We start from the raw sequence: 23,819 nt of genomic DNA on the forward strand, positions 1-23,819 counted from the left end.
GGGGTGGTGGGGAGGAGAGCAGGGGGAAGGAGAGGAGGGAGGTGGGGGAGGAGAGAGGGAGAGAGGGCTGGAGGGAGGGAGAAGAGTGTGGTGTGTGGGGATGAAGGGGATGTGAGGAGCCAGAGGTGTGAGATGAGGTGGGAGAGACAGAGAGAGGACCAAGCTGTGTGATGGTGGCAGAGCCACCACATGCCAGTGCCCCATCCCTCACCCTGAGTCACCTCCATCTCCATACCCCATCCTCACTCCCAGCCACCTCCTACCCCCTGCAACCACCACCACCCAGAGAGAAAAAAAAAGGAAAAAAAAAGAGATGGAAAGAAGGAAAACAAAATATCTACAGTTGCCAAGACAAGGGGAGAAAAATAGAGGCAAACATCCATAATTTTCTCTGTGGGGCTTTGCAGTAATTGAGCCATTTGGATAAAAATAAAGGCAGCAGGCCCTTTAGGTAAGAGGAGCTTTTGCAATCCAGGAAGCCTGAATTATGTGTCTTGTATCACTTGAAACCCCCCACCACATCACCCCCCTCTGCCTCCCCCAAACCACTTTTCCTTTTCTTCTTCTTCTCCTACTGTTTTTTTTCCTCCCTCCTTTTTTAAGTACCCTGTCAAACAGCGTCCAACGAGAGGAGAATTTCAGCTGTCACAACTAATTTCAGTGTGTGTGTGTGAAGGTGTGTGTGTGTCTCAGGCAGGGGGAGGCGGGTGGTGGAGGCTTTTTTTTCCCCCCCTGTTTTTTTATTCCTCAAAAGGAAGATTTACATCAGAAATTTGTTTCTGGAAGTGTTTAAGGCCTGTAATTTCCTTCATTTCAACTACAGTCTGATGTCTTCTTCTTGCAGGTTCCCTCCCAGCCATCCCTGCCCATCCAGCACCGGGGCTGGTTGTCACCATCCTGACAGCCTGGAACTTGGTTCTGGTCCTGCCTGGCATCAAAGAGGCTCCTCCATCTCTTTCCAGGGCTTGAGGCTGCCAAAATTCAGCTCTGGGTGTGGCAGGGAAGGTTCCAGCTTCTCCCTGTTGGGAGCACCGGGGGCTTTAGGATTCAGGTTTGGTCACCTTTGCAGCCTCTTTAAGGTTGGCATTAGCCAGAAAGTCATGGGGTGAATCCTGCTGAGAACAGGGCACCCCTGAGAGCTGAGTGGCACTGTCAGGGTGATCCACCCACCCAGGACCTGCTTGGGGAAAGGGGTATCTGGGAAAAGGCTGGTTGGAAGATGATGGGATAGCTGAGATGACACAGATCATCTTAGGTGGTGAGGTGGAGCAACCTGGTCTAGTGGAAGTTGTCCCTGCCCAAAGCAAGAGGGTTGGAAGAAAATGATCTTTAAGGTCCCTTCCAACCCAAACCAGTCTGTGATTCCATGACTACAATCCTTCTCCCAAGGGCTGTGTCCCTTTCTCCTAAAATAAATGGGCTTTTTGCTTGAGAAAATGATCCCAACTTCTGAAGGGAGGAAAGGCTGGAGATCAGCCAGTGCAAGGAAGGTGAGTGGCAGCACACTGTGTCCTAGGGAAGAAGTGTGTTCCCTGCTCTTGGAAAGCCACCAGATAATTCCATCAGCCTCAGCAATTCCTGCCTACTCAGGTAGGCACAAATGAGATGCATGAAACTGCAAAGAGCAAGAACCAGCTGAGGAGGAAGCAGCTCCGTCACTTGGGTTTTGAATTTCCTACTCAGGGCTTTGGGAAGTGGGGTCTGGCATCAGGGAACCTTGGACTATTCCAGGTTTAGTGTGCAAGCCCAGCCAGGCCAGGAGCTGGTGCAGGCTGCAGTTTGGGAGGTATCACCCAAAAAGGACACCCCCAAAAAGCAGCAGGAAGGGCTGTGCAAGGCCCTGCTCAACGAGAAAGCTTTGCATGTTTTTTGCATTAATCCTGACCTAACCAGTCCTTGCATCATCCACGAGTCTCCTGCAGCTCTGCTGCTGTGGGAGGGTTGTGACTGGAGACTGAACCAGACCTGGGGGCTCCACAGGGATGTGCAGGCACCTCTGGGATCTCCAGTTGGTGGCAGAGCTCCCCAGACATGTCCAGGAGTTTAGTGAAAGGTGTGACCAACACCATGGCTGTGTCCAGCCACAGCCACGTGGGGCAGGAACATGATCCTCAAACACAAGGACCAAGCCAGGCAGGAAACAGACACTGTGGGTGATGTTTCAACAGAGGGTTACACGGTGGGGCACCTCGGGGACACCACAGCAGGGATGGAGGGGGTGGCACAGGCAGGGAGGGACAGGATGGCACAGGCAGGACAGGATCACGTGAGCAGATAGAGGATGGCCACAGGTAAGGATGGAATAGCACAGGTAGGGATGGGATGGCACAGGCAGGAAAAGGACGGAATGGGTAGGAAAAGGATGGAATGAGCAGGATGGGGTCATGTGAGCAGGTACAGAATAGCCACAGGTAGGGACAGGGTGGCACTGGCAGAGATAGGATGGAACTGGCAGGGATGGGATGGGATGGGATGGGATGGGATGGGATGGGATGGGATGGGATGGGATGGGATGGGATGGGAAGGGATGGAACGGGCAGGGATGGGATGGTAAGAGAAGGGACAGGATGGCACAGGTAGCGACAGAATAGCACAGGCAGGAATAGGATGGAACAGGTAGGGATGGAATGGAACAAGTAGAAATGGGATGGAATGCACAGGGATGGAATGGAATGAGCAGGGATGGGATGGAACTGGCCCAGATGGGATGGCAACAGAAAGGACGGGATGGCAGGAGCAGGGACAGGATGACACGGTTAGGAATAGGATGGATCAGGCAGGGATGGAATGGAACAAGTAGAAACGGGACGGAACAGGCGGTGCCGGTGCCGGGGCAGGAGCGATCCCCGCACAGGGTCCCCCCGATGTCCCGGCGGTGTCGGGACTGGGGGATCCCGCAGGGGGCGTGGCCTGTGTTGACCCCGCCCCTTCCCCGCATTGCCGCGCTCCGGCGGCCCCGCCCCTCCATCGGGCCCCGCCCCCTCGGAGCACTTCCGGCGGAAGCGGGGGGCTCCTTCCCTTTCCGGGCGCGGGGCCCCGGGCGGAGCGGGGCGGGCGGGCCATGGCGGACCTGGCGCAGGGGCAGGCCCAGAGCGCGGCGCCCGTGGGGATCAAGCCCGAGGGCTTCGTGGACGCCCTGCACCGCGTCCGGCAGGTGAGGCGCCGGCCGGCGGGCCGGGGGCGCGCGCTGCGGGGGCGCCGCCAAGGCCGCGGAGAGGCGGCAGGGCCGCGCTGGCCGAGGGGCCGGAGCGCCCCGGGGATGTGCCCTGACAGCCCCGCGGTGTGGGGTGATGGTAGTGCGGGTTTGAAGCCGGGCCTGGTGTGTGAGGCTGAGCCATAGGGCAGGCAGAGAAGGGCAGCGGAGCTGCGGGAGGGGCTGGGGGGCTCAGTTTGGAGAAAAGGAGGCTCAGGGGGGACCTTCTGGCTCTCTGTAACTCCCTGACAGGAGGGAGGAGCTGGGGAGTTCGGGCTCTGCTCCCAGGGAACAAGAGGTAGCACAAGATGACAGAGCCTCAAGCTGTGCCAGGGAAGGTTTGGTTTGGATATCAGGAGGAATTTCGTCACAGAAAGGATGATTGGACATCAGAACGTGCTGCCCAGGGAGATGAAGGAGTTGCTGTCCCTGAAGGTGTTTGTGGAAAGACTGGACATGGTGCTCTGCTTTAGTTGACAGGGTGGAGATCAGGTAGAGGTTGGACTCGATTATCTCAGAGGTCTTTTCTAAACTAATTGGTTCTGTGACTCTGTGAGTACAAACCTTGGCAGTGCAGGAGCTTCCCATTCCCTCCAGGGAAGGAGGGAGCTGCTCCCCAGGGGAATCTCTGAGCCTACAAGGTGCTAAAATGGAAAGTTTCAGTGCAGGTGCCCAAAGCTGCAGGAACCAACACCCTTGTGTTCAGCACAGCATGTTCCAGGTACTTGTGGGCTCCTCACTTTGTGGGAAGTGGCTCCAGGACGTGAAGCTGCTGCTCAGAAGGCAAATGTTGTGACTGTTCATCCCCTCTCCTGTTCCATGTCTGTCCCAGATGTTTGTGCCAGCCCTGAACAGGTTGAGCTTTCCTTAGAATCAGAGGATCAGTTGGGTTGGAAAAGACCTCTGAGATCATCAAGTCCAACCCCTGATCCAACCCCACTGTGATCACCAGCCCAGGGCATTCTGTGGGGTTGGATCAAGATCAAGACGTGGTGGATTCTCACTCAGTGCCACATCCACAGAATGGATTGGGTTGGAAAAGACCTTCCAGATCATCAAGTCCAACCCTTGATCCAACCCCACTGTCATCACCAGCCCAGGGCACAGAGTGCCCTGGGCTGGTGATGACAGTGGGGTTGGATCAAGACGTGGTGGATTCTCACTCAGTGCCACATCCACAGAATCACAGAATGAATTGGGTTGAAAAAGACCTTCCAGATCATCCAGTCCAACCCTTGGTCCAACTCCAGTCCCTTTACCAGATCATGGCACTCAGTGCCACGGCCAATCTCAGTTAAAAACCCTCCAGGGATGGGGAATCCACCCCCTCTCTGGGCAGCCCATTCCAATGCCTGAGCACTCTCTCTGCAAAGAATTTCTTCTGATACCCAACCTAAACCTCCCCTGGCAGAGCTTGAGCCCGTGCCCTCTTGTCCTACTGTTGGCTGCCTGAGAGAAGAGACCAACCCCCTCCTGGGTACAACATCCCTTCAGGGAGTTGTAGAGAGTGATAAGGTCTCCCCTGAGCCTCCTCTTCTCCAGACTAAACACCTCCAGCTCCCTCAGCCTCTCCCACAGCACTTGTGCTCCAGTCCCTTCTCCAGCCTCGTTGCTCTTCTCTTTAGTGTTTAGTGACTGCATTGTAAGGAGATGTAACACAGTTGGACACCAGGACCACAGCCCAGCTGATGCTCAAAGACCCCAATTTTATCCTCTCCAGTGTTACAGGCCAGGTGGGAACAATCTCCTTCCATTGCCCAGACACTCTGTGGTTTCACTGAGGAAAAAACTGAGCTGGCCCCTCAGACCTCTCAGGTTCACTCTCTGATGGAACTGAGGTGCTTTGCTCTTGCTCTCAGCTCCCCTGTGAGTCAGTGGGGCAGCCAGTCTGTGCTGTGGGCCCACACCCTGCCCCTGCCCAAGGACACCACGAGCTGCTCTGCTCTTGGGTCACTGTTTTCTTCCTCAGCACAGGCAGGTTGGGGCAGAGCTGCCTCCCTGTGCCACTTCTCCATCCCTGGAGGTTTTTAAACTGAGTCTGGCCATGGCACTGAGTGCCATGATCTGGTAAAGGGACTGGAGTTGGACCAAGGGTTGGACTTGATGATCTCGGAGGTCTTTTCCAACCCAATCCATTCTGTGATTCTGTGAAGTGAGGTGTTAATGGATCAGATGGGGGCTGATCTGTCTGGCTGCTCCCAGGCAGGGTGGCTTTTCCTTCTGTGGCATTTTGGGGTGGCAGGGAGAGAGAAAACATGTTTGCTCCCCTTTGGAGTAATGGGGTCAGAAAACAAGCAGAGCTGCCTGTGCTTTGGACTAAAATTAATTTCTCTTGGACTGGCCTTCTGTTCTTACTGACCAAACAGCACCTTGCTTGTTGCTCACCCTCTCCTGCTCTCCTTGGCAGCTCATTTCAGTGCAGCACTTGCTGGTTCCCTCTTCTTATCATCTGTTTGTACTGTCTGAATCCCAGATTTCTGGGAATGAAGTGAAGAGGAAAGGCTGAGGCTTTCATGCCACCTTGGGGACCTCAAAAGTGGGTGAACATCCTGAGACTTGCTGAAAATTAGCAGGTTGTGTGTTTGAAATAATTTTCTATGTGAGGTTCACACATCCATTTTCCATGGGGAGGTCTTAGACTGACTTTTCTTTACCCCCTTGCAGAGTCCTTTTTCAGGTGACCCTCAAAGAGCTTTAGAGCTTTGCAATTACTTTAATATAATATTTAGGAAAACAGCCTGTGACATGAAACTTAAATGGCTGTGGGTGGTTTTGTTGCTTCTTTCTACAGAGCTCAGGAGGGATCACCTCACACCAACTCAAGTATTCTGCTCAGTGACTGGGGGGAGCAGCACTAGAACAGTCTGAAGGGTCAGATGGCAGGGCCTTATTGTTTTTTCACTCTGCTAATACCTAGAATTGGTGATGTTATCAGTTGCTGTTCTTTGCAGGGCAGCATGAGGAGGTTTTTCCTAGAAACTGGGCCTGTTCTCTTGCAAGCTGAATTCTGCAGATATTTGTGTTTGAGTCCTGCTGTGCCTAGAAAAGAAGCTTCATATTTAAAACTGTTTTTTTATTGCACCATTTTAAGGTCTGTTAAAGGTACAGAAGGACAGAAATTCTTTGCAGAGAGAGTGCTCAGGCATTGGAATGGGCTGCCCAGAGAGGGGGTGGATTCCCCATCCCTGGAGGTTTTTAACCAGAGATTGGCCGTGGCCCTGAGTGCCATGATCTGGTAAAGGGACTGGAGTTGGCCCAAGGGTTGGACTTGGTGATCTCGGAGGTCTTTTCCAACCCAATCCATTCTATGATTCTATGATTCTAAGTGCAAGGCATAGGAAAACTTGTATCCCTCACACAACTTTGTGGATACTTTTGTTTTTCCTTGGCCTCACCATTGCAATTTGTAACTGGGATTTGTGCTGTGTCCTTTGAAGTCTTTGCTGGAGAGCTTTATTTTGGGAAATTTAGGTGCAGAAACAGTGATGCTCTTTTTCCAGTTTGTTTCAGGACTTGGTAAAATGGATGCACTGGGTTAAGGGGAGGAAAAAAGCCACGACTGACATGGAGCAGGACAAAAGCAGTGGCTGACAGCAGTACTTTACTCAAGGTCATTCAGGCAGATAAGGGCCAGGTCTGCTTGCTTTTGCCATACTCTAACTTTTGTTGAACCTGTTGTAAAGACTCAGCTTCCCATTTTAGGTTGGACATGAGAAGTTAAAATGTATTTTAACTGCCACGTGTGCTTTAAAAGCTCAGCTCTTGGTTTTGCAGGGTGGTTTTTGTCCTGCTCCAGTGAGGTGACATGTTGTCTGCCTGTAATCCTGTGGCAGCTGGAAAGCTTTAGAGATAAGGGTGCAAGTTTAAATAAATGAGCAGGGGGTGGAGGGGGAAAAAGGAAAATATCCCAAAAGCTGATAATGTAAAAATTGCTTTAACACTCTTGCTTTGCCCTTTACTTGGCAGGTTCTGTGTCAGTGTGATCATTGTGTGCAAACCTTCACCTCAGCACTGTCTAGAACTCCCTGAAGGGAAGTTCTGGCCAGGTGGGGTTGGTCTCTTCTCCCAGACACTCAGCAATAGGACAAGGGGGGCTCAAGCTCTGCCAGGGGAAATTTAAGTTGAATATCAGGAAAAAATTCTTTGCAGAGAGAGTGCTCAGGCATTGGAATGGGCTGCCCAGACAGGGGGTGGATTCCCCATCCCTGGAGGTTTTTAACCAGAGATTGGCCGTGGCACTGAGTGCCATGATCTGGTAAAGGGACTGGAGTTGGACCAAGGGTTGGACTTGATGATCTCAGAGGTCTTTTCCAACCCAATCCATTCTATGATTCTGTGTTTCTATGGATGTGGCACTGAGTGAGAATCCACCATGTCTTGATCCAACCCCACTGTGATCACCAGCCCAGGGCACTCTGTGCCCTGGGCTGGTGATCACAGTGGGGTTGGATCAAGGGCTGGACTTGAGCATCTCTGAGGTCTTTTCCAACCCAATCCATTCTGTGATTCCCTGCACTGGGACCACAGCCCTGGTGCCAGGGAGCTGTTCCTGCACACCTTTGTGCTTCAGGCTGCCTTCCTTTCCTAGGCCACCTTCCACTGTCCACAGACAACTTTTTTTATTTCCTTGGAGTGTGTGGTGGGTGATTTCACCTCCAAACCATCATCCATGACTTACAGATCAGTAACTGACAGAAAGAGAGTTTGTGAAGGGGATGTTAAAATCAGACATCCCAGAACATGTCAGGGTGTGTTGTACTTGACACTGTTCCCTTTGCTCAGCAGTGTGAGTTATTAGGTGAAAACTCTTAATAGGTGATTCTAAAATATATTTTAAAACTTATATTTCAGCATTGAAGTAGTCAAAAAGCATCTTTGTAGCTTCATTAAAATCCTCTGCATGCCAGAATGTGGGCAAAGAGCTGGATCTGGATCTATGGATGCAGCACAGCATCACCTGGCACTCCATGAGGGAGTGGCCAAGGTGTGTTAATGCTTTCAGGACCAGCTCTCTGAGGGCTGGTTGGAGGTGTTGATGTCCAAAACACTTGTCATCAAAGCTTGGTCCTGCAGGAAGATTTTTATTCTCTCTCTCTGGCATTTCTGACACAGTGAAGTTGTTGGTTTTCTAAAGGGAGACAGGACAGAAGGGACAATGAGGAGGAAATGGTCTAAACTTGGAGCCCTTTACATGCAAGGCATTGAACAAAATGTTTCCTATTCTCTTTCTAAAAACAGTGCCCTCAATCTTTCAAGATTATTTCAAATAGCTGTTTTCAGTACCCTGTGGTTTTGAATCTTGGGCAGTTGTTTATTCCACTGCAGCAGAAGGTGGTGTCAACAACCAGAGTTACTGGAGATGTCTTAGATGTCTTTCTGTTGCAGTGAAACACAAATTTTAGAAACACCTTTAGATGTATTTGTCATTTAAAGCATACTGTGTAAAATGCTCTTTCTTCTGTTCTGTTGCTTATTCTCCAGTGAAATTCAGTTATAATAGACTGATCTTCTCCCAGTAAAGATCCTATTCAGTGGTTTTCTTTTTGCAGAAAAAGGAAGCAAATGCTGTAGAATCCACTGTGCTTTATATTTGTTCTGTAACTACTTTGTTCACACTTGATTATTACAGCAAAGTACTTTATGTAGGCAAGGGATGCTGTGAGGATGCAGTTTGCTTGTCCCTGGGAGGGGGTGTCAACTTGGGAGCAGCACCCAGGGAATGCACCTGTGTGTTTTTAGGGTGGGCTGACACCAGTTAGCTCTGAGAGCAGGTGGAATTGCTGCTGTTGTCAGCACCCATCTGTACAGATGACTCCCAAAGGTCACTGGAGACGAGCTTAACTTTTCACTTTTGTTGTGATCATAGAATCATGGAATGGATTGGGTAGGAAAAGACCTCTGAGATCATCAAGTCCAACCCTTGGTCCAGCTCCAGTCCCTTTACCAGATCATGGCACTCAGTGCCACAGCCAAGCTCAGTTTAAAAACCTCCAGGGATGGTGATGTTGAGGGATGTGTCTCACGTAGTTTATTTGCTTATTTAAGTCTCCTTTCTGTGATACCTGACTGTCTCCTCTTTCCTGTAAATAAAGTACTTGCATCCTGGCTTGGCAGGGAATGGCAGTTGCTCCTCTGGAAGGGTTGGAAGCAGAGGCACAGGCAGTGCTTGTTGTGTTTGTGCAGGAAATGGAAACTCATTCTGGGCTGATAGTTTGCCCACTGGCTTATTCCTCATACAGTAAACAGAGTGATCCAGTCTCTCTGACAGAGAGTTCCCAAACCTGTCCTTGTGCTGTGTGCTTTCCCATTCCCTCTCTGCTCCCCCGTGGATGTGTGAGTGTGCAGTTCTGTGTGTCTGCAGGAATGGCATGTCCTCCCACACAGCCCTGGTGGTGGCAGCTTCTCCAGGACAAAGTTGGTGAGCTCATTTGAACCCTCCTCTTTTTGCAAGATTTAGCTTGTCAGCTCTCCATTGAGCAAATAATCCTGAATATAATGTTCTGAGGAGTAAATACCTGCTTATGATCAGGAAGAGAAACTGGATGAATGTGATCTTAATCAAGCAAATATTAAAAGCAAGCAGAAAATTGTTTACTTTCCAAAAGAAACACCACATTACAAAGCCACCTGAGAGAAGATTGGACTGGGGTAAATGTCTTGTTGGGAGAAAGAATGTTTAGCTGTGGTGGCTGAAACTTGAGCTAATCAAGCTTTTATCCCCTGTTTTTGTAGATTGCTGCTAAAATTGGAGATATTCCTCACTTGAATAATTCTACAACACTCGTGGACCCCTCAGTGTACGGTTATGGAGTGCAGAAACGGCCCCTGGATGACGGAGGTAAGGTGGCTGTGATCAGTCAGTCCTGGGGATGCAGCTCCTGGAACTCATTCAGGGAGGCATTTTTCTGATTTAAGGATGGAAAATGCATCTTTCTGTGTATAGAGATTTTATACAAGATTCCCTGTGCTGTTTAGTCTTACCCAGATAGCTCAAGGCTCCCAGGAATTAGTATGAATGTGAAGTAATTAGTTGGTGAACTTTGGGAAATAGCAAACAAACTGTGTCATTTAAATCTTGTTCTGTGGTAACTGGGGAAGGAGGAGGATGCACATATTGGGCCTGTGCTAGAGCCCACATCCAGAGTGCCAAATGTACACAGTAAAGCTGTTCTTCCCTGCTGACCCTGATTTTCTGGGAGCAGGCAGTGTGTGGAACAGCATGACATGTTCCCTTCCATGGGTAGCAGTGGCACAGCACAGCAGCTGAGTTGCTGTCGTGTTCTGTTTGCCTTGCACATGGATTTTAAGGAGAAAAGGTATTGATGTGAATTGATACAAGTTGGAAGAAAACTTCCTATATTAGCTTAGCTTTATTATTTCTCTTTAGAATTTTGAAGTCTCTGAAACTTTTAACATTGGCCCAAACCAAACGATAGTTTACTGAATAAACCATATCTGGTAACTGTAATGAGTCAATTTTGCATGAGGTGTTACAGTTTTAAAATAAGCCATTAGTGTCTTATCTTTGATGGGAACAACAGAAATGTTAGAAAAGAGTTTTCTGGTTTTGACAAATCTAATGATGTGCATTGTTACAAGAAGTGTTTAAACTGTATTATCTGCTGCTTTGTAGATACAAAGAGTTCACCTTTGCTTGTGGTTGATTATGACAAAACCAAAAACCGTGGCTGTGTCTTCCTTTTGCTGTTTCCTCCAGTATTTTTCCTGACACAGGTAGCCCTGCAGGGTGGTTGTCTCCCCCACAGATATGCTCAGGAGTACTGAGGAGATAAGCAGAGCTGCTGCCTAGCACTTCATTTTGAAAAGGATTTTTTTCTGTCTGATACGGAGGCTGAAAATAACATCACGTCTGCTTCTCAGTCTGAAAGAACATGCTGGAGCATGGGGAGAAGTTTCTTTTATGTGGAGCCTCTGGCTTGCTAATGTTACTGTTTTCTGAACACATGCCACCACCCACTTCTGTTCTGTTCTCTGCTCTATTTGAGCAACAGGTTGCTGCTCCTTTGGTTTGGGGGTTTTAGCCAAGAAGGGATTTATCTGGGTGAGCCCCCATGCCCTGTATCTCTGCCTGGAGTGTCACTTTGTCTGTGGGAAGCCAGAGGTCTGGCATTGCTGGTGGGTGCTGGTTCTGGAGGGGAAGGTGCTCAGCCATCACAGCCTGTGCAGTGTTGGGGAATGTTGAACAGCTCTGAGCTGTGTCTGAAGAGCTTTGGGATGTGGCTGTGTGTGGAAAAGAATAAAAATAGCCTTCTGGGAAATAGGCATTCACAACACTTGCCCTGCCTCTGTCTTTCATTGATTCATAACACTGAACTGAGAGGTCTGACCTCCTGACAAAATGGGTTTTAGGGACTTGCAGCACGTGAAATGGTCGTAGGGCTTAGTGAGAGCACAGGTTAGACTTTGTACTTAAACTTGTCCTGGCGAGCCCTGGCACTTGCTGAGCCTCGTGTATGTTGACACAGACCATGTCAATATATTGCAGTCTGGGCTATAAATGTGCATTCCTGCTGGTTTCTTGAGCTGTGATACACAATCCATGGAGCAGGTGTGCTGGGGGAGCCCTGCAGCGTGGCTGCTCCTGCCTGTTCTGCTCAGCTCTGGGCTTGGTCTGTAACTCTTTTTAAAGGATCTCCAACAATCTATTTGCCCTTTGGTTGTTCATATCCATCTGTGTATAACTGTCCAATTCCCCTCCCAAAAATCTGATCTGTCAGATCTTAGAAGTGATAGGAGTAGTATTTTAGAGGGCTTGGAATTTCACAGAACACCAGGAATTGTCAGGGTAGGAACAGGGATTGCATCACTTCTTTCAGCTTTGGTTTTATTTCTAATGGCATTAGCAAGTCCTGTACTGAGATACAGGTGTGTGATGAGTTCACCTGCCTGTGTGATCCTCCTGTGTTGTTTTTTACCTGCAGCCCGAGGAAACAACTCCTGAAGTGCCTCTTGTTCTGTATGTTTGTGATATGATCCATCTCTTAGTCTTGGGCTACCTAAAGTCTATAATGCATCTTTACCTTCAGTATCTGGAAGATGGCAGCTGCTTTTAATAGAACACTTAAGTTAGGAAATCACTTTCTATTTGGAGTGGTGTCAGGATTGCATGCCCACACTGTTATCTGTTTTCTCCTTGTCTGTGAACCACAGTTTGGAGACATTGTCAAGAAGCAATTGTGTTGTTACACATGCTCTAGAAATGTTACAGTGCAGAGGTTTGGATAGTTCTGCTCTGGACAACTTGGAAACAAATCTGGTGGGAAATTTACCCCCACATACTGCATGTTCACAGCTGGGTGCAGGTCTCACTGCTTCCTTATCCCTGTGCAGCTCTTGGGAAATTAATGCTGTTCCTAATACTGCTGAAATAAATTGGCTCCAGGGGAAGTATTTAAGGTGACAGGAAAACAGTCTGTCTTTCAGGACAATCTAATTCTTCCCGTCTGTTTTTGTGAACAGCTGCTGCTGTGGCTGGCTTAGGAAGTGGTCTTGAGACAGGTGACAGGGCACTGATCAAAACAAACGCAGCTGCCTTTAAAGCATTTCCAGGAAGAATAAATTTGTCATAGTGTTGGAAACCAGAATGTGGGAGTGCTTTTTGCACTTCTTCCCTTAACCCTCATCTGAACCAAAGAGCTGTAAGATCAGCCCTGATGACCTGGCCTGGTGGTGTTGGATAGAGCTTGAGCCTGATTATTTCTCTTTTCCCTGGCTTCTTTATTTCCCCTTTCTGGAAATAACTTTAAAATAATCCTGCAAATAGCTGTAGTGCAGGGCAGAGATCAGGTTTATTTGTTCCATTCCCAAGAAGTCTTATCCAGCACTTCTGTGGCCACTTGCAGGGGCTGTTGTTTCCCAGCAAAGCTGAGCAGGGACAGGGGAATCCTGCAGAGAGACCTGGTGGCATCTTGCCTGTGGCTGTTGCTGAGGACAGATCCCAGCCCTCCTCTTAATGGCCAGCAGCTTTCTCTGGCCTCCATTTTTAATTAATAGGTTCCCTCTAATTACCAGCACAATTTAATAAGTTTATTTAATGCTTAATAATCTCTAAAGAAGCAGCCTCCTTTTGCCCAAAGGAAGCAGGGATCTGGTCTTCTGGAGAGTGATGAGAAGGGTATCTTTGTTTGCCCTGCTTTGGGCTGCTTTCGAGGAGTGTCCTCTGAGATCTCCAGGGTTAAGCAGCAGTGTTGCAGCTGAAGCCTCGGGGCATCCTTTGAGTCTGGGAAAACAAAGGTGAGAGACCTTGGAAAAGCTTCACACCCTTCTCTTCCCGCCTTTGTCCTCCCCAAGCTCCTGTGGTACATCCAGATATGACGATGGCCTGTTTTGGGGTAATAAAACTTGACTGTAGTAGAACCGAGGGGCTCAAACACAACATGAGCCAGTCCAAAGCACTTTATTTCTTTGCTCCAGTGTGTTTTCAGTAAAAATCGTGGTGGGTGGGAGGAAACTTTATCCCTGTCTTGCTGCTGGTGAGAGTCAGTCCTGGTGTTCCTTGACACATCTGCAGCAGCTTCAGGACCAGGGCAAAAGTCCAGATCTCTTGGCAAAAGGTCTGGCTTAATGCACAAAATGCCACTGTTCTTCAAAATTGCAACTTTACAGATGACCATTTTTAAATAAGGCAGCTTAAAGGAGAGGAAAAACCCCCTATACAAATTAGCAGTGAAGGCAGGCACAAAAATTATTATGTTTTGACTTTTAATTAAAGGAAAACCTTGCAATATTTAATGATGAAAAATTAGGTTAACTAATGTCTTCCTTGCAGCTTTCTGAAATTTATGATGATACAATTTTGGTTCAAAAGTATGAAATGCAGCCCCTTTCCACTGCTCTCAGGGAGATGTGTCACTCTGATTTTATTCTAGCCATGAAGGTATTCTTGACAAGATTGTATATTCCCATCGTGCACATTAATTTAGTGGGAGGCACTGCTCTGCTTTATGGGGTGGAAAAAAATTCCACATTTGTTTTGAGTGTCTGTTAGGTAGAATTCAGTTAAGGTGAAGCCTAAAGCAGGATGAAGAGTTATCAACCAGCAGGTGCCATTAATAGGAAATTGTGCTGATTTTATGCAGTATTTTTCCTTATTTGCAGCAAAATGACTGCAGTTACAGTTAAATTGTACTCAATAGATGTAAAAGGGGGGAAATATGTACGTGGCTTGTCAGAGTTCAGCCCTTCTTGGTGTGAAAGTGGAATGGTGCATCAGCTCTCAGAATTGTGGTGAGCAAGGACTGCTCCAGCCTCTCTATTAGTCCTTGTTTTTTGCAGCAAAATGGGCATGTTGGAGAAGGATTGGACTTTTATGTTGTTGGAACTGGGAGCCACATCTTTTCCCTGCTCCCCACCCCAAAACACAGAGAAATCATATCTGACCTGAAGTAAATAATTTCCAGTTTTTTCTGCCTTCAATCTTGGCTCTTGAAGAGGCTGTCTGTGAAATGTGAAAGGAATGGTCTCTCACAGAAGTTATTGTGGCATATTTTTTTTAAATTAATTTGTACAATAAGTACACATTAAGTCTGATACCTGCCTGGGGTGGTGAATGGCTTGGCATGTTTGGATAGTACTTGGAATGGGTTGGAGACATCATTACCTACATCTGAAGCATTAATTCCTGTCTGTTTTAACCTCCTGTGCTCGTACAGGTTTCCCCTAAGAAGTTGTCTTTTTCAAGTGTAGGATTGTGTTACAAAATGAAGGCTCTTCCCTTCCTTGAGTGAACTTGGGGAGTTGATTATAGGATGTGCATCTGTCTCATAATTTGTGGGCAGCGGCTGCAGCGGAACAGGCTGCTCAGGGAGCTGCTGCAGTGAAGTGAAATGCCAAGGGGATATTTAAATACAGCCTTGCAGAGTTAAAACCACTCTGTCTGGCATCCTGATAATGAGTGGCCTTGGCTGTGGCAACCCCACACTACACCAATAGCCACCAGACCTACCGTGTGTAGTTAGAATATTCAGTGTGCAGTTTGGGGCAAGATTCTGGATTTGGTCCTGTTTGCTGAGCTCCAGGGTAGGAGCTTATCAGCCAGAGCAAATAATCCCCATTACATCACCCGTGTTTTTCAACTGCAGTATTTATAGTTATCAAATTAGAGCTTTTTATATTCAGGGTGAGAATATGCAAAGACAAATGTTGCAGAGTCAATAAAGCAGCAGTTGTCTTATCACCAAGCTGGGGAGAGTAATAAAATATATATGCTGTCAATATAATGGTTCAGAACTATCACTAAGGTATTGGCACGCAGCAGAAATACAGTATTGACTCTCTTTGTCTATTTTCTTTGAGTAAAGTGTTTGGCCACAAACTTTATGCATTTTTCTCCCCGATTTAGAGAGTGTGAGATGCATCCACTTTCCATCCCTGCCCGCTGATTGCCATTTTATTTCCGGTCAAAGAATGTGCAGTTTGCTGCAAGGTAGTTTGGAGCAGCATCTTTATTATCACAGCTCACATGTTGGCCAGTTTCATTTGTTTTGCTCCCTCTGCCCTCCAGGCATGCAACATAATCTTTCAACTGGTTGATAGCACCAAATGGTCTGGGTTTTTAGCTGGTTTGCTGCAGGCAGAGTCCAGTAGGAAGCCCAGCAGGGCTTGTGTTCCCACTTTGCATGAGTTGGTCTAATGATATTTTCCCCATTAACATTTGGAAGAAAGATCTAATCTGTTGGGTTTGAGGGGGGAAAGTCTGTCTGAGGGTTGTCAGTGGGGAGATAATGCTGATCATAGGTGGACCACCAGCTAACATGGCTGAAATGCCTGGAATGTGTGTGTGTGTTTTCAGAATCGTGTTTAGTTGGGGTTAAATATTGTTTGGGTGTCACGAGGTGATTTAACAGGCGTATTCCTTTAACAGGTCTCCGTGTAGGTGGGCTCCATGGAGCACAGATCAGAGACACAGAGAGAAGTATGTGCCACGGTCCCTGATGCTTTTGGCCTGGACTGAGGGAATCTCTGACTCTGCTCAGCTTTTATTCTTGTTTTTAATACATACCAGTCTGCTTGAAATTTCTCTTCTCCCTCCTCCCTCCCTGCTTTTGTCCCTTTTTTGACTACTTTGGGCTTAATTTGGGAAGGGGGGAGGTTGTTACAGGGATTTGGATTTGGGCAGGCAGGATTTTCTCCCTTGACTCTCAGCATGGGGAGACACGGATCAATTCGCTCTCCTGTGTTCAGCTGGACACTGGGTTGTGGTGTGTGTTGATCAAGAAATCCCCTCCTGTTTTGTACCACATAACGCATTCATTTCAGCCACTGAACCTAAATTACTGTTTTGCTTTTCTTTCTTTTTCGATGAAACGGTGAGGACTCTTTTTCTGTAGGGATGAAGTTAGTTTATCCGTGCTAATGCTTTGATTTTTTTCCCTTTTTTCTCTCTCTGCCACAGTAGGTAACCAGTTAGGGGCCTTGGTACATCAAAGGTAAGCAGTGGGTTATGTTTTATTATTTATTGATCAATTCTAATTGTTTATTGATCCACCATCTGTAGTAGTGTTAGGAAGTCAGAGGTTGAGAATGTGGAGAAACTGTCAGCTTGGGTTTTCTCCAGCCTGGGTTGTTTGTTCTGATGTAAAAAGAGGAGTTGATGTGAAACTTGGATTTGGTTCCTGTAAAGAAAAGAATAATTTCACTCTCCTTTCCCCCACCCTGGCAGGGGGCAAGAAAGAAAAAGTTTAAAAAGGTGGGAATATCAAATAGACATGTTATTATTCAGTTTTGTTGCCATAATATGTCACCTGGGATGACTCTTTTGTCAAAGATGAGTTTGGGAGACTCAAGCAGGTATGAATTGTCATGCAGCACATTTTGGCCTCTAATATAAGTGTAAAATTCTCAGTTTTTTTCTCAAATCCTGGTCTTGAGGAGTTATCTGTCTTTTTTGAGTAGGAAAGGGGAGGTCATTTCTAAGGCTGGCTTAGCCTGAAGGTGAATAGTAGTGCATTTCCATCCTGAGCAGCTGTTTGGGGCCTCAGCAGAAGGGACAAGCAATGTGCATCAAGTCTGTAGAACACTGAATTTTTAATGCTGAAGTTAAAGCTTATGTCCAGCTTGAAAAGCCCAGAAAGGGGTGGGCAGTGTTAGTACTTTATCTGCAACTTAATTAATAAAGTCTGGTGTGTATTTTATACCTTCCCTAATTGATCTAAAGCAAAAAATGGGAAGATTTTAATATACCTCACCTCAAAACCTGCACTGAATTTACTGTACAAGTGTTTCATTGTGTTTGAGATTGCTGAACAAATATAATGCATATATGCAAATTTCATATTCATTGTGTTGTGTTTTTTCAAGAAAGAAAAAGCCTAACAAAAAACCAGTCCAAGTTAATTCCTTTCTCCTTGACTATGGTCAGGTCTTAGGAAGCTGCTTTGGGTGGTGTTTTGAGGCAGAGACACATTGAGAAAGTCCAAAGAGCAGTAGATGTGGAAGTCCTGAGATAGTAAGAATTCAGAGGATAATTAAAGGCAACTCTTATTAATTTAAAGGAAAAGAATAGTAAGGAGAAGCAGGCAAAATAAACCCCCAAAACACCAAACCTGGGAATATTGGAGGGGGTTCTGTCAGGCTTTGATTGGCATCTCTTGGGAAGAGCATATCCATCCAAAAGCAGACAGCAGACACTGCTGCTTGGTAGGTCTGGGCTCAGTATTAAGGAAACTTGGCCATGTTTTGGTTAAACCTGTCTGTAAGAATGACAAAAGGAGGTTCTTCCATTGAAGACAGCAGATACAGATTGGAAGTGCATTGTGTGACCGTGAGAGGTCCCCTCAGAAACAGATGATTTTGACATTGCTGTGGTGCTCACTTGTTTGTGCAGAATCCTGGTGTCCAGGTTCCCTGGCAGGGATGTAGTTGTCTTTCAAATTGTTCTTTGTGATGACTATTTGATGGGTTTTTCTTCCTTTTTGTTTTTCAGGGCTGTAATAACAGAAGAGTTCAAAGTGCCTGATAAAATGGTTGGATTTAGTAAGTACCTTGGATGCTTTTGATGCTTCTTGATGTGTTTCCTGTGCAGGAATGCTGTTTATTCTGACACAAGGTTTTGTGTTTAATGTTGTCTTCATGGGGGCCAGAGGATCTGTGTTTAAAATCCAGGTGCAAACTGCATGGAAAGCCTGATGTCTTGGTAATAAGAACAAGGACATTTGGTACAAGTTATGGTAGTTGAAGTCATTTTCTCTTTTAAATTCCCATTAGCACAGTACATAAAAAAGTCAAAAGTTAATTTATTTCCCCTCATCGAAACATTTCACTTTGAGTATGCAACATTGTGAGAGCTGAGGAAGGAAACCAACATTTAAATGTTAAAATATGAGTTGACTAAAGGCAAGTTAAACAGAATTTTAAATTTCTCATGCATTTGCTGCAGGGAAACACAACCAGACAAGAATTTTTTCTACACTTGCATTCCTGATACTGTTCTCTTTAAAGCTTGATCCTAATTTCACTCTTCCTCTTAATGATCATTACTCTTCCTTTCAATGGCACCTCCTGCTGATGTGTTACTACAGTGATTGCATAGACTCTTCCACTGCTGGGTCTCTGTGTATCCCTTCCAATTTGATATATGGAGAGTAAAAAGGAAAATAACAGGCCATGATAATTACCCCATAGTGTGCAAAGTTTTGTTCCGACTCTAAAGACACTGTAAGACTGTAACTCAATTCCTGCAAAGGAAATGCTCATTCCTCTCCTGCTGGACCTCTTCATTTATCAATCCTGGTGCCACACATGGGGGAATGTTGGAGGGATGCTTGGCCCTGGGAGAGGGGAGCTTGCAGGAATCATCTCTGTGTTAAATCTAATCCTGTTTCAGGGGCAGGCAGATGTGGAGGATGCTAATCCACAGCTGGGATACTCCTTTGGGAGCATCCTGAGCCAGGCATACCTGTTTGACTTGAGCTCTTTTTGCAATCTGGAAAGAGCAGGAATGGGGATTGGCATAGTCTGTCCTCTGTATGTCTCGTTGTGAAGCAGCACCATGTCAGCTCTGAGAGTTAAGGGAGATGGATGTTTGTGTTCACTTGAGGTTGATGGAGCATTTCGGGATGTAGTTCTGCCTAAGTGCAGACCAGCCAAATAGCATGACCATTCTAAAGTGGCAGTAAAACAGGAATTTTAAAGAAATAAAAGTCTTTGTGTTTTTCAGTACCCCAAATAACTGGCTTACTGACTCAGGCTGAACAAGATGTACTTAAATTACTCTTCTGGCTGCACTCAAACTGGTGCCTTATTTCTTTCATACCATCTATTTCCATTCCAGTACAAGACAGGCTTTTTGGGTTGTTTTTGCAAGCAAATAGAATAACTTTCAGCAGTATTTTAATGTTTTTCTGCTATGATAAATTTGGTCATGCTGTGGATGTCTCTTCTGCAATGCTGGAGTCAAACTGTTCCTTTATGGATAGCTGCAGCAGAGTAAAAGGGGGAAGGTGCTCTGCAGTTACCTGGGAAAATGGTGTGTTCTGATGCTTGTTGAACTCATTTCAGTAATCGGCAGGGGAGGAGAACAGATCTCACGGATTCAGGCAGAGTCTGGCTGCAAAATTCAAATTGCTCCAGGTAAGAGCCTCTTTGTACAGCAGGTGAACAGGTTTTCATGTTGAAGGGTGTTGTGTCCATTAGATCAGGCGTTTCCCGTGCTCCCGGTGTGTTATCACCATTAACATGGATACAGACTGGGCTGACGGGCACGGGAGAGCTGTTGTGGGACCCACCTCCCAGCCAGACCTTTACCAGTGCAGAAAACAGGTTTATCAGGTGGTTTGGGAAATGGAGCAATGAAGGAACTGGTTTTAACCAACAGATGGATACAGTGCAAATGGACAATCCCTGTAGTAATTAGATATGAAGTTCTTGAGTTTTCTCCTGGTGGTACCACTTTGCTCAGCTCTGTGGTTTGCCTCTGACTAGTCTGGTTAGCTCCAACTTTTGGCAAAAGACATCTCAGGAGGGTGGCAGCAGCTCTCCATACAGCTTGCCTTGCATCATAAAAGTGGGACCAATCCATCCAAATGTTGTCATTGTTCTGTGCTGGTTTGCTTTGGGGAAGACAGTGTTGCAGTGCTGTACAGGGAACTGTTGATGAGTATCTTCTTAAGTTCCTACCCTCCCTTTAACTGGTAGAGAAGCCTTTAAAAGAATGCAGACATCCAGTAAATCATCTAAAATATGTTGATCCTGGATGTCTTTGAATTCTTTAGCATTCAGAACGGTGGTGCTTCCACTGGTGCTTGACAGTTACTGAGACAACTGCCACCTTTTAATTCTATGTGTTACAAGTTTTCTTCTTGTTTCCTTTGCAGACAGTGGTGGGATGCCTGAGAGGCCCTGTGTACTTACTGGGACACCAGAGAGCATTGAGTGAGTTTTGATTTAATTCCTCTCCTTTTTCCTTCTTTCTCTTCTCCCTAATGCTGCGCTCTGTCAGTGGTGCTATGTGGTTATTAGCCACACCAGCAAATGTTGGCCTAGAGAAACTTGAGGGTCTCTAGAGCATAGAACCTCTTGGTCTGATGCTTTGAACTGTGCACCTCAAAGGCTTTTTTTCCACTTGCAGTTTGAATCCTCTGCAGAAATTTCCTTGGAATTCCCCTCCGCAGGGTGAGGTTGCTCTTAGGGCACCTAGGATGCAGTTTTCTAACTGCAGCTTTCCAGGATACTGAGCTAAGCTGTTGAAGGGCACTTCTCTTCTCCCCTTTGCTTCCCTACTCCTGTTGAGATGACCATCCTTCCAGCTGAAGAAGGGCTGCATGAGGCCTTTAAAGCCTGTTGGTGCCACTCCAGGATACCCTGGGGGTGTTGGTGTTGTTGCAGAGCAGCATGAGGCCCACTGGGGGCTTGTCTCTGCATCGCTGCCAACAAGAAGCAAAGGACTGAACCCAAGTCTCAATTCTGCTCCTTGCATGGTAGAGACACGTGGCCAGCCCGCAGGGATTTCTGATCTTTAGACCTATAGAAACTTTAGGGACAGTGTTTCCTCCCTCCCCCTTCCCAGGAGCTGAGTTTGAGACTCTCACAAACCAGTTGAGGACCTCCTGCTGGAACTGGATCCAGGATCCTCAGGCTTACAGGAACACACTTAACATATGGAGCTGCTCTTTCTCTCCCCAGCCTTTGGGTAGGTGGGTTTTTTAAAATCCATCTGGAAATCTTTGAGTTGCATTTGATAGTGAAAATACATGGGTGCAAAGCCTGTCTCTCTAAAGAGAAGACACTCATCATTCTTCCATTCCTAAGAGATCTAAGGGTACTTAAATCTCCTTATTCTACCATAATGCTGCAAGCAGTGAGCCAGAATAAATATAATTGGCAGACTCACATTATAGGGCAGGCAGTGTCTTCTTTCTGGTATTGAAGTGCTTTTCCCCCTTTAGCAAAGGATATTTCAGAACAAGAGAAAAATATTAAAAAGCTGGGATGCCTGATGCAGTTGGGGGAAAATGGGGAAGAGTTACAGTTAAGACTTCATGTTTCTGAAATAAGCAGTTAAATGCCATGTCCGTGAACTAAAATATAAATAAATTTAAGTGAGAATACTCAATTTGTGAAGCAGAACATGAACATGGAATTAGGTAAAAATTTAATTTACTTTTTTGCTAAAATCCTTGTAAATGTGGTTGTTTGAAGTATTTTTATAGGCTACTTGTAGAAAAAGAAAACGAAGTAAGGAAACCAATTAGATGTCAGACTTCTTTGAGAAGGGTTTTGTGAGGAATGTTTTCCTTATTATTCCAGCAGCAAACTAATAGGATTGATTTCCAAGTGACCCCTTCTTATCTGAAATATGTTGTGTATTAAGTGCTATGTTCTCTATATTGTGACTAAAAGAACTTTATGCAAAGTATGAAGGTAGATAAATAAACCTCTTTAAGACTTTCCTAGAATGTTTGAAGTAGGCTTCCAGAAATTCCACCTTTTCCATTGTTTTGTGAGAAAGTCGGGAGCAAGCAGTGCCCTTCTGTGTGCGGCCTCAGAGCACCACCCCTGAGCTGTCCTGGGTCAATGTCTGTTTGAAGGGGTGACTTTGTACTGGTTTCTCAAATCTTCAGAGAGAAGACAGTTGTTCTTAGGGTGCCTGATACAGCTTGATATGGAGAGAGGGGAAGGTGCTGCATTAGAATGAACAGGGAACCAGTGAATTCCTTCAACTTTCAGAAGGGTAGTGGGACAAGGGCAGGAATGGGATATGTTGGTATAGGAGTATTCAAGATGAAGGGAAACCCTGTCAGTTACCTCTGACATACTAAATATTTTAGAGGAGGGATCTTTAATCTCCCAAATGCTTCTTTGTGTGTCTCTTCTCACCAGGAGTAGAAGAATCCAGTCTTTCACTGGTGGCTGCTGCAGTATCCTTGCCTCACTTCGCGGTGTAGCTTCAGCACCTACTGCTTGGAGCAGAGGCTGTGTTAGGACAGTATTCTGGTGCTGCTGGTAAGAGCAGGCAGAGAAGAGCAAGGCAGTTGCCTGTGACTGTTCAGAGAATGGTTATTCCATGGGCTGTGTTAGTATCAGAGCAGCGTGTGCTTTTTGTCTTGACCAAGGAGAACAGAGTTTGAGTTTTGCCAAACACTGTATGTGTTAGTTTAGAACCTAAAGCATCTTCATTGAGAGTAAGCACCCCAAATGCTGTAGTTCTACTATTGTCCTTAACTTCCTAAGAGGTCAGAGCATGCTGCTGCTCTTCCTTCTCTCTTCCCCTTCAAAAATCAAACTGCTTATTAAGTAATCATGACAGGGGAAAGTAGACATCAAAGAGTTAAAAAAAACCAAACAGAAAAGGCAAACATTGTGCTGACTATGGTTTCCTCCATCTTTTCACTTCTTCTCCTCTCCCTGATCACTTTCCATTCCGATGGTTCCTGGTCTCTTGGTGACATGGAACAATGTTGTCTAATGGTTGTTTCCCTCGATTCTTTTCCAAAGACAAGCAAAACGGCTACTGGGGCAGATTGTAGATCGCTGTCGGAACGGACCTGGTTTTCACAACGATGTTGATGGCAACAGTACGATTCAGGAGATTTTGATCCCGGCATCCAAAGTGGGTCTAGTCATCGGCAAAGGAGGTGAAACAATAAAACAGTTGCAGGTGCGCAAGATGCATTTCCTTCAGGACTCTCTTCCCTACTGCAGCTTCTCTAGATCAACAGGAGCGGGCTGAGATGGAGAGCCTTGAATGCTCTAACCTTCTCCAGCAGGGACTACTCTTCTGCCTTCAGAGAGCTGGACTCAAATCCAATCTTGTGTTACAAACAAAATCGGTGTGGCCTCAGCTGCGCACATAGTGGAGTTTTGTCAGAGCTGTGACAGAAACCCGTGTGCTGTAGATAACTCTTGGTGTGTGCTGTTCAGGAGGGGATCCTTGTAGCTGAGGAAGGGCTGTGTCTGCTCTGCTCTGCAGTGTTTTTAATGCCTGCCATGCTGTTGTAGAGTGCTGCGCTTCTCTTTTGTTGCTGATCAGTGATAAAGCTGCTGTCATCTTTTTTTTTTCCTCATCCCACCCCTTTCTAATTAAAAGTGTTGTGTTACGTATAAGCTGTGTTCCTAGACAGCCTTTATTCCTCCATCTGGTACAAGCTTTTAAAGAATAGAAGGTTTT

General features: G+C 46.3%; 1 protein-coding gene across 4 annotated transcripts in view; it reads left to right on the forward strand.

Annotated features, from left to right (window-relative positions):
* The first annotated feature begins 3,029 nt into the window (after nt 1-3,029).
* FUBP3 (far upstream element binding protein 3) overlaps nt 3,030-23,819 on the forward strand; it is a 38,783-nt gene continuing 17,993 nt past the window's right edge. For 2 of the 4 annotated variants that reach the window (XM_071574117.1, XM_071574121.1), the window contains exons 1-8: nt 3,030-3,154; nt 9,926-10,031; nt 16,077-16,127; nt 16,608-16,641; nt 18,138-18,187; nt 19,712-19,783; nt 20,527-20,584; nt 23,147-23,309. In XM_071574117.1, coding sequence (XP_071430218.1) covers nt 3,062-3,154; nt 9,926-10,031; nt 16,077-16,127; nt 16,608-16,641; nt 18,138-18,187; nt 19,712-19,783; nt 20,527-20,584; nt 23,147-23,309 — 627 coding nt within the window. In that variant the 5' untranslated portion in view covers nt 3,030-3,061. The remainder of the gene's footprint in view (nt 3,155-9,925; nt 10,032-16,076; nt 16,128-16,607; nt 16,642-18,137; nt 18,188-19,711; nt 19,784-20,526; nt 20,585-23,146; nt 23,310-23,819) is intronic. The other 2 variants (XM_071574118.1, XM_071574120.1) reach the window with 2 other exon arrangements.

This window comes from Pithys albifrons, chromosome 20 (genome assembly GCF_047495875.1).
Source record: "Pithys albifrons albifrons isolate INPA30051 chromosome 20, PitAlb_v1, whole genome shotgun sequence".
NCBI classification, from domain to species: Eukaryota; Metazoa; Chordata; class Aves; order Passeriformes; family Thamnophilidae; genus Pithys; species Pithys albifrons.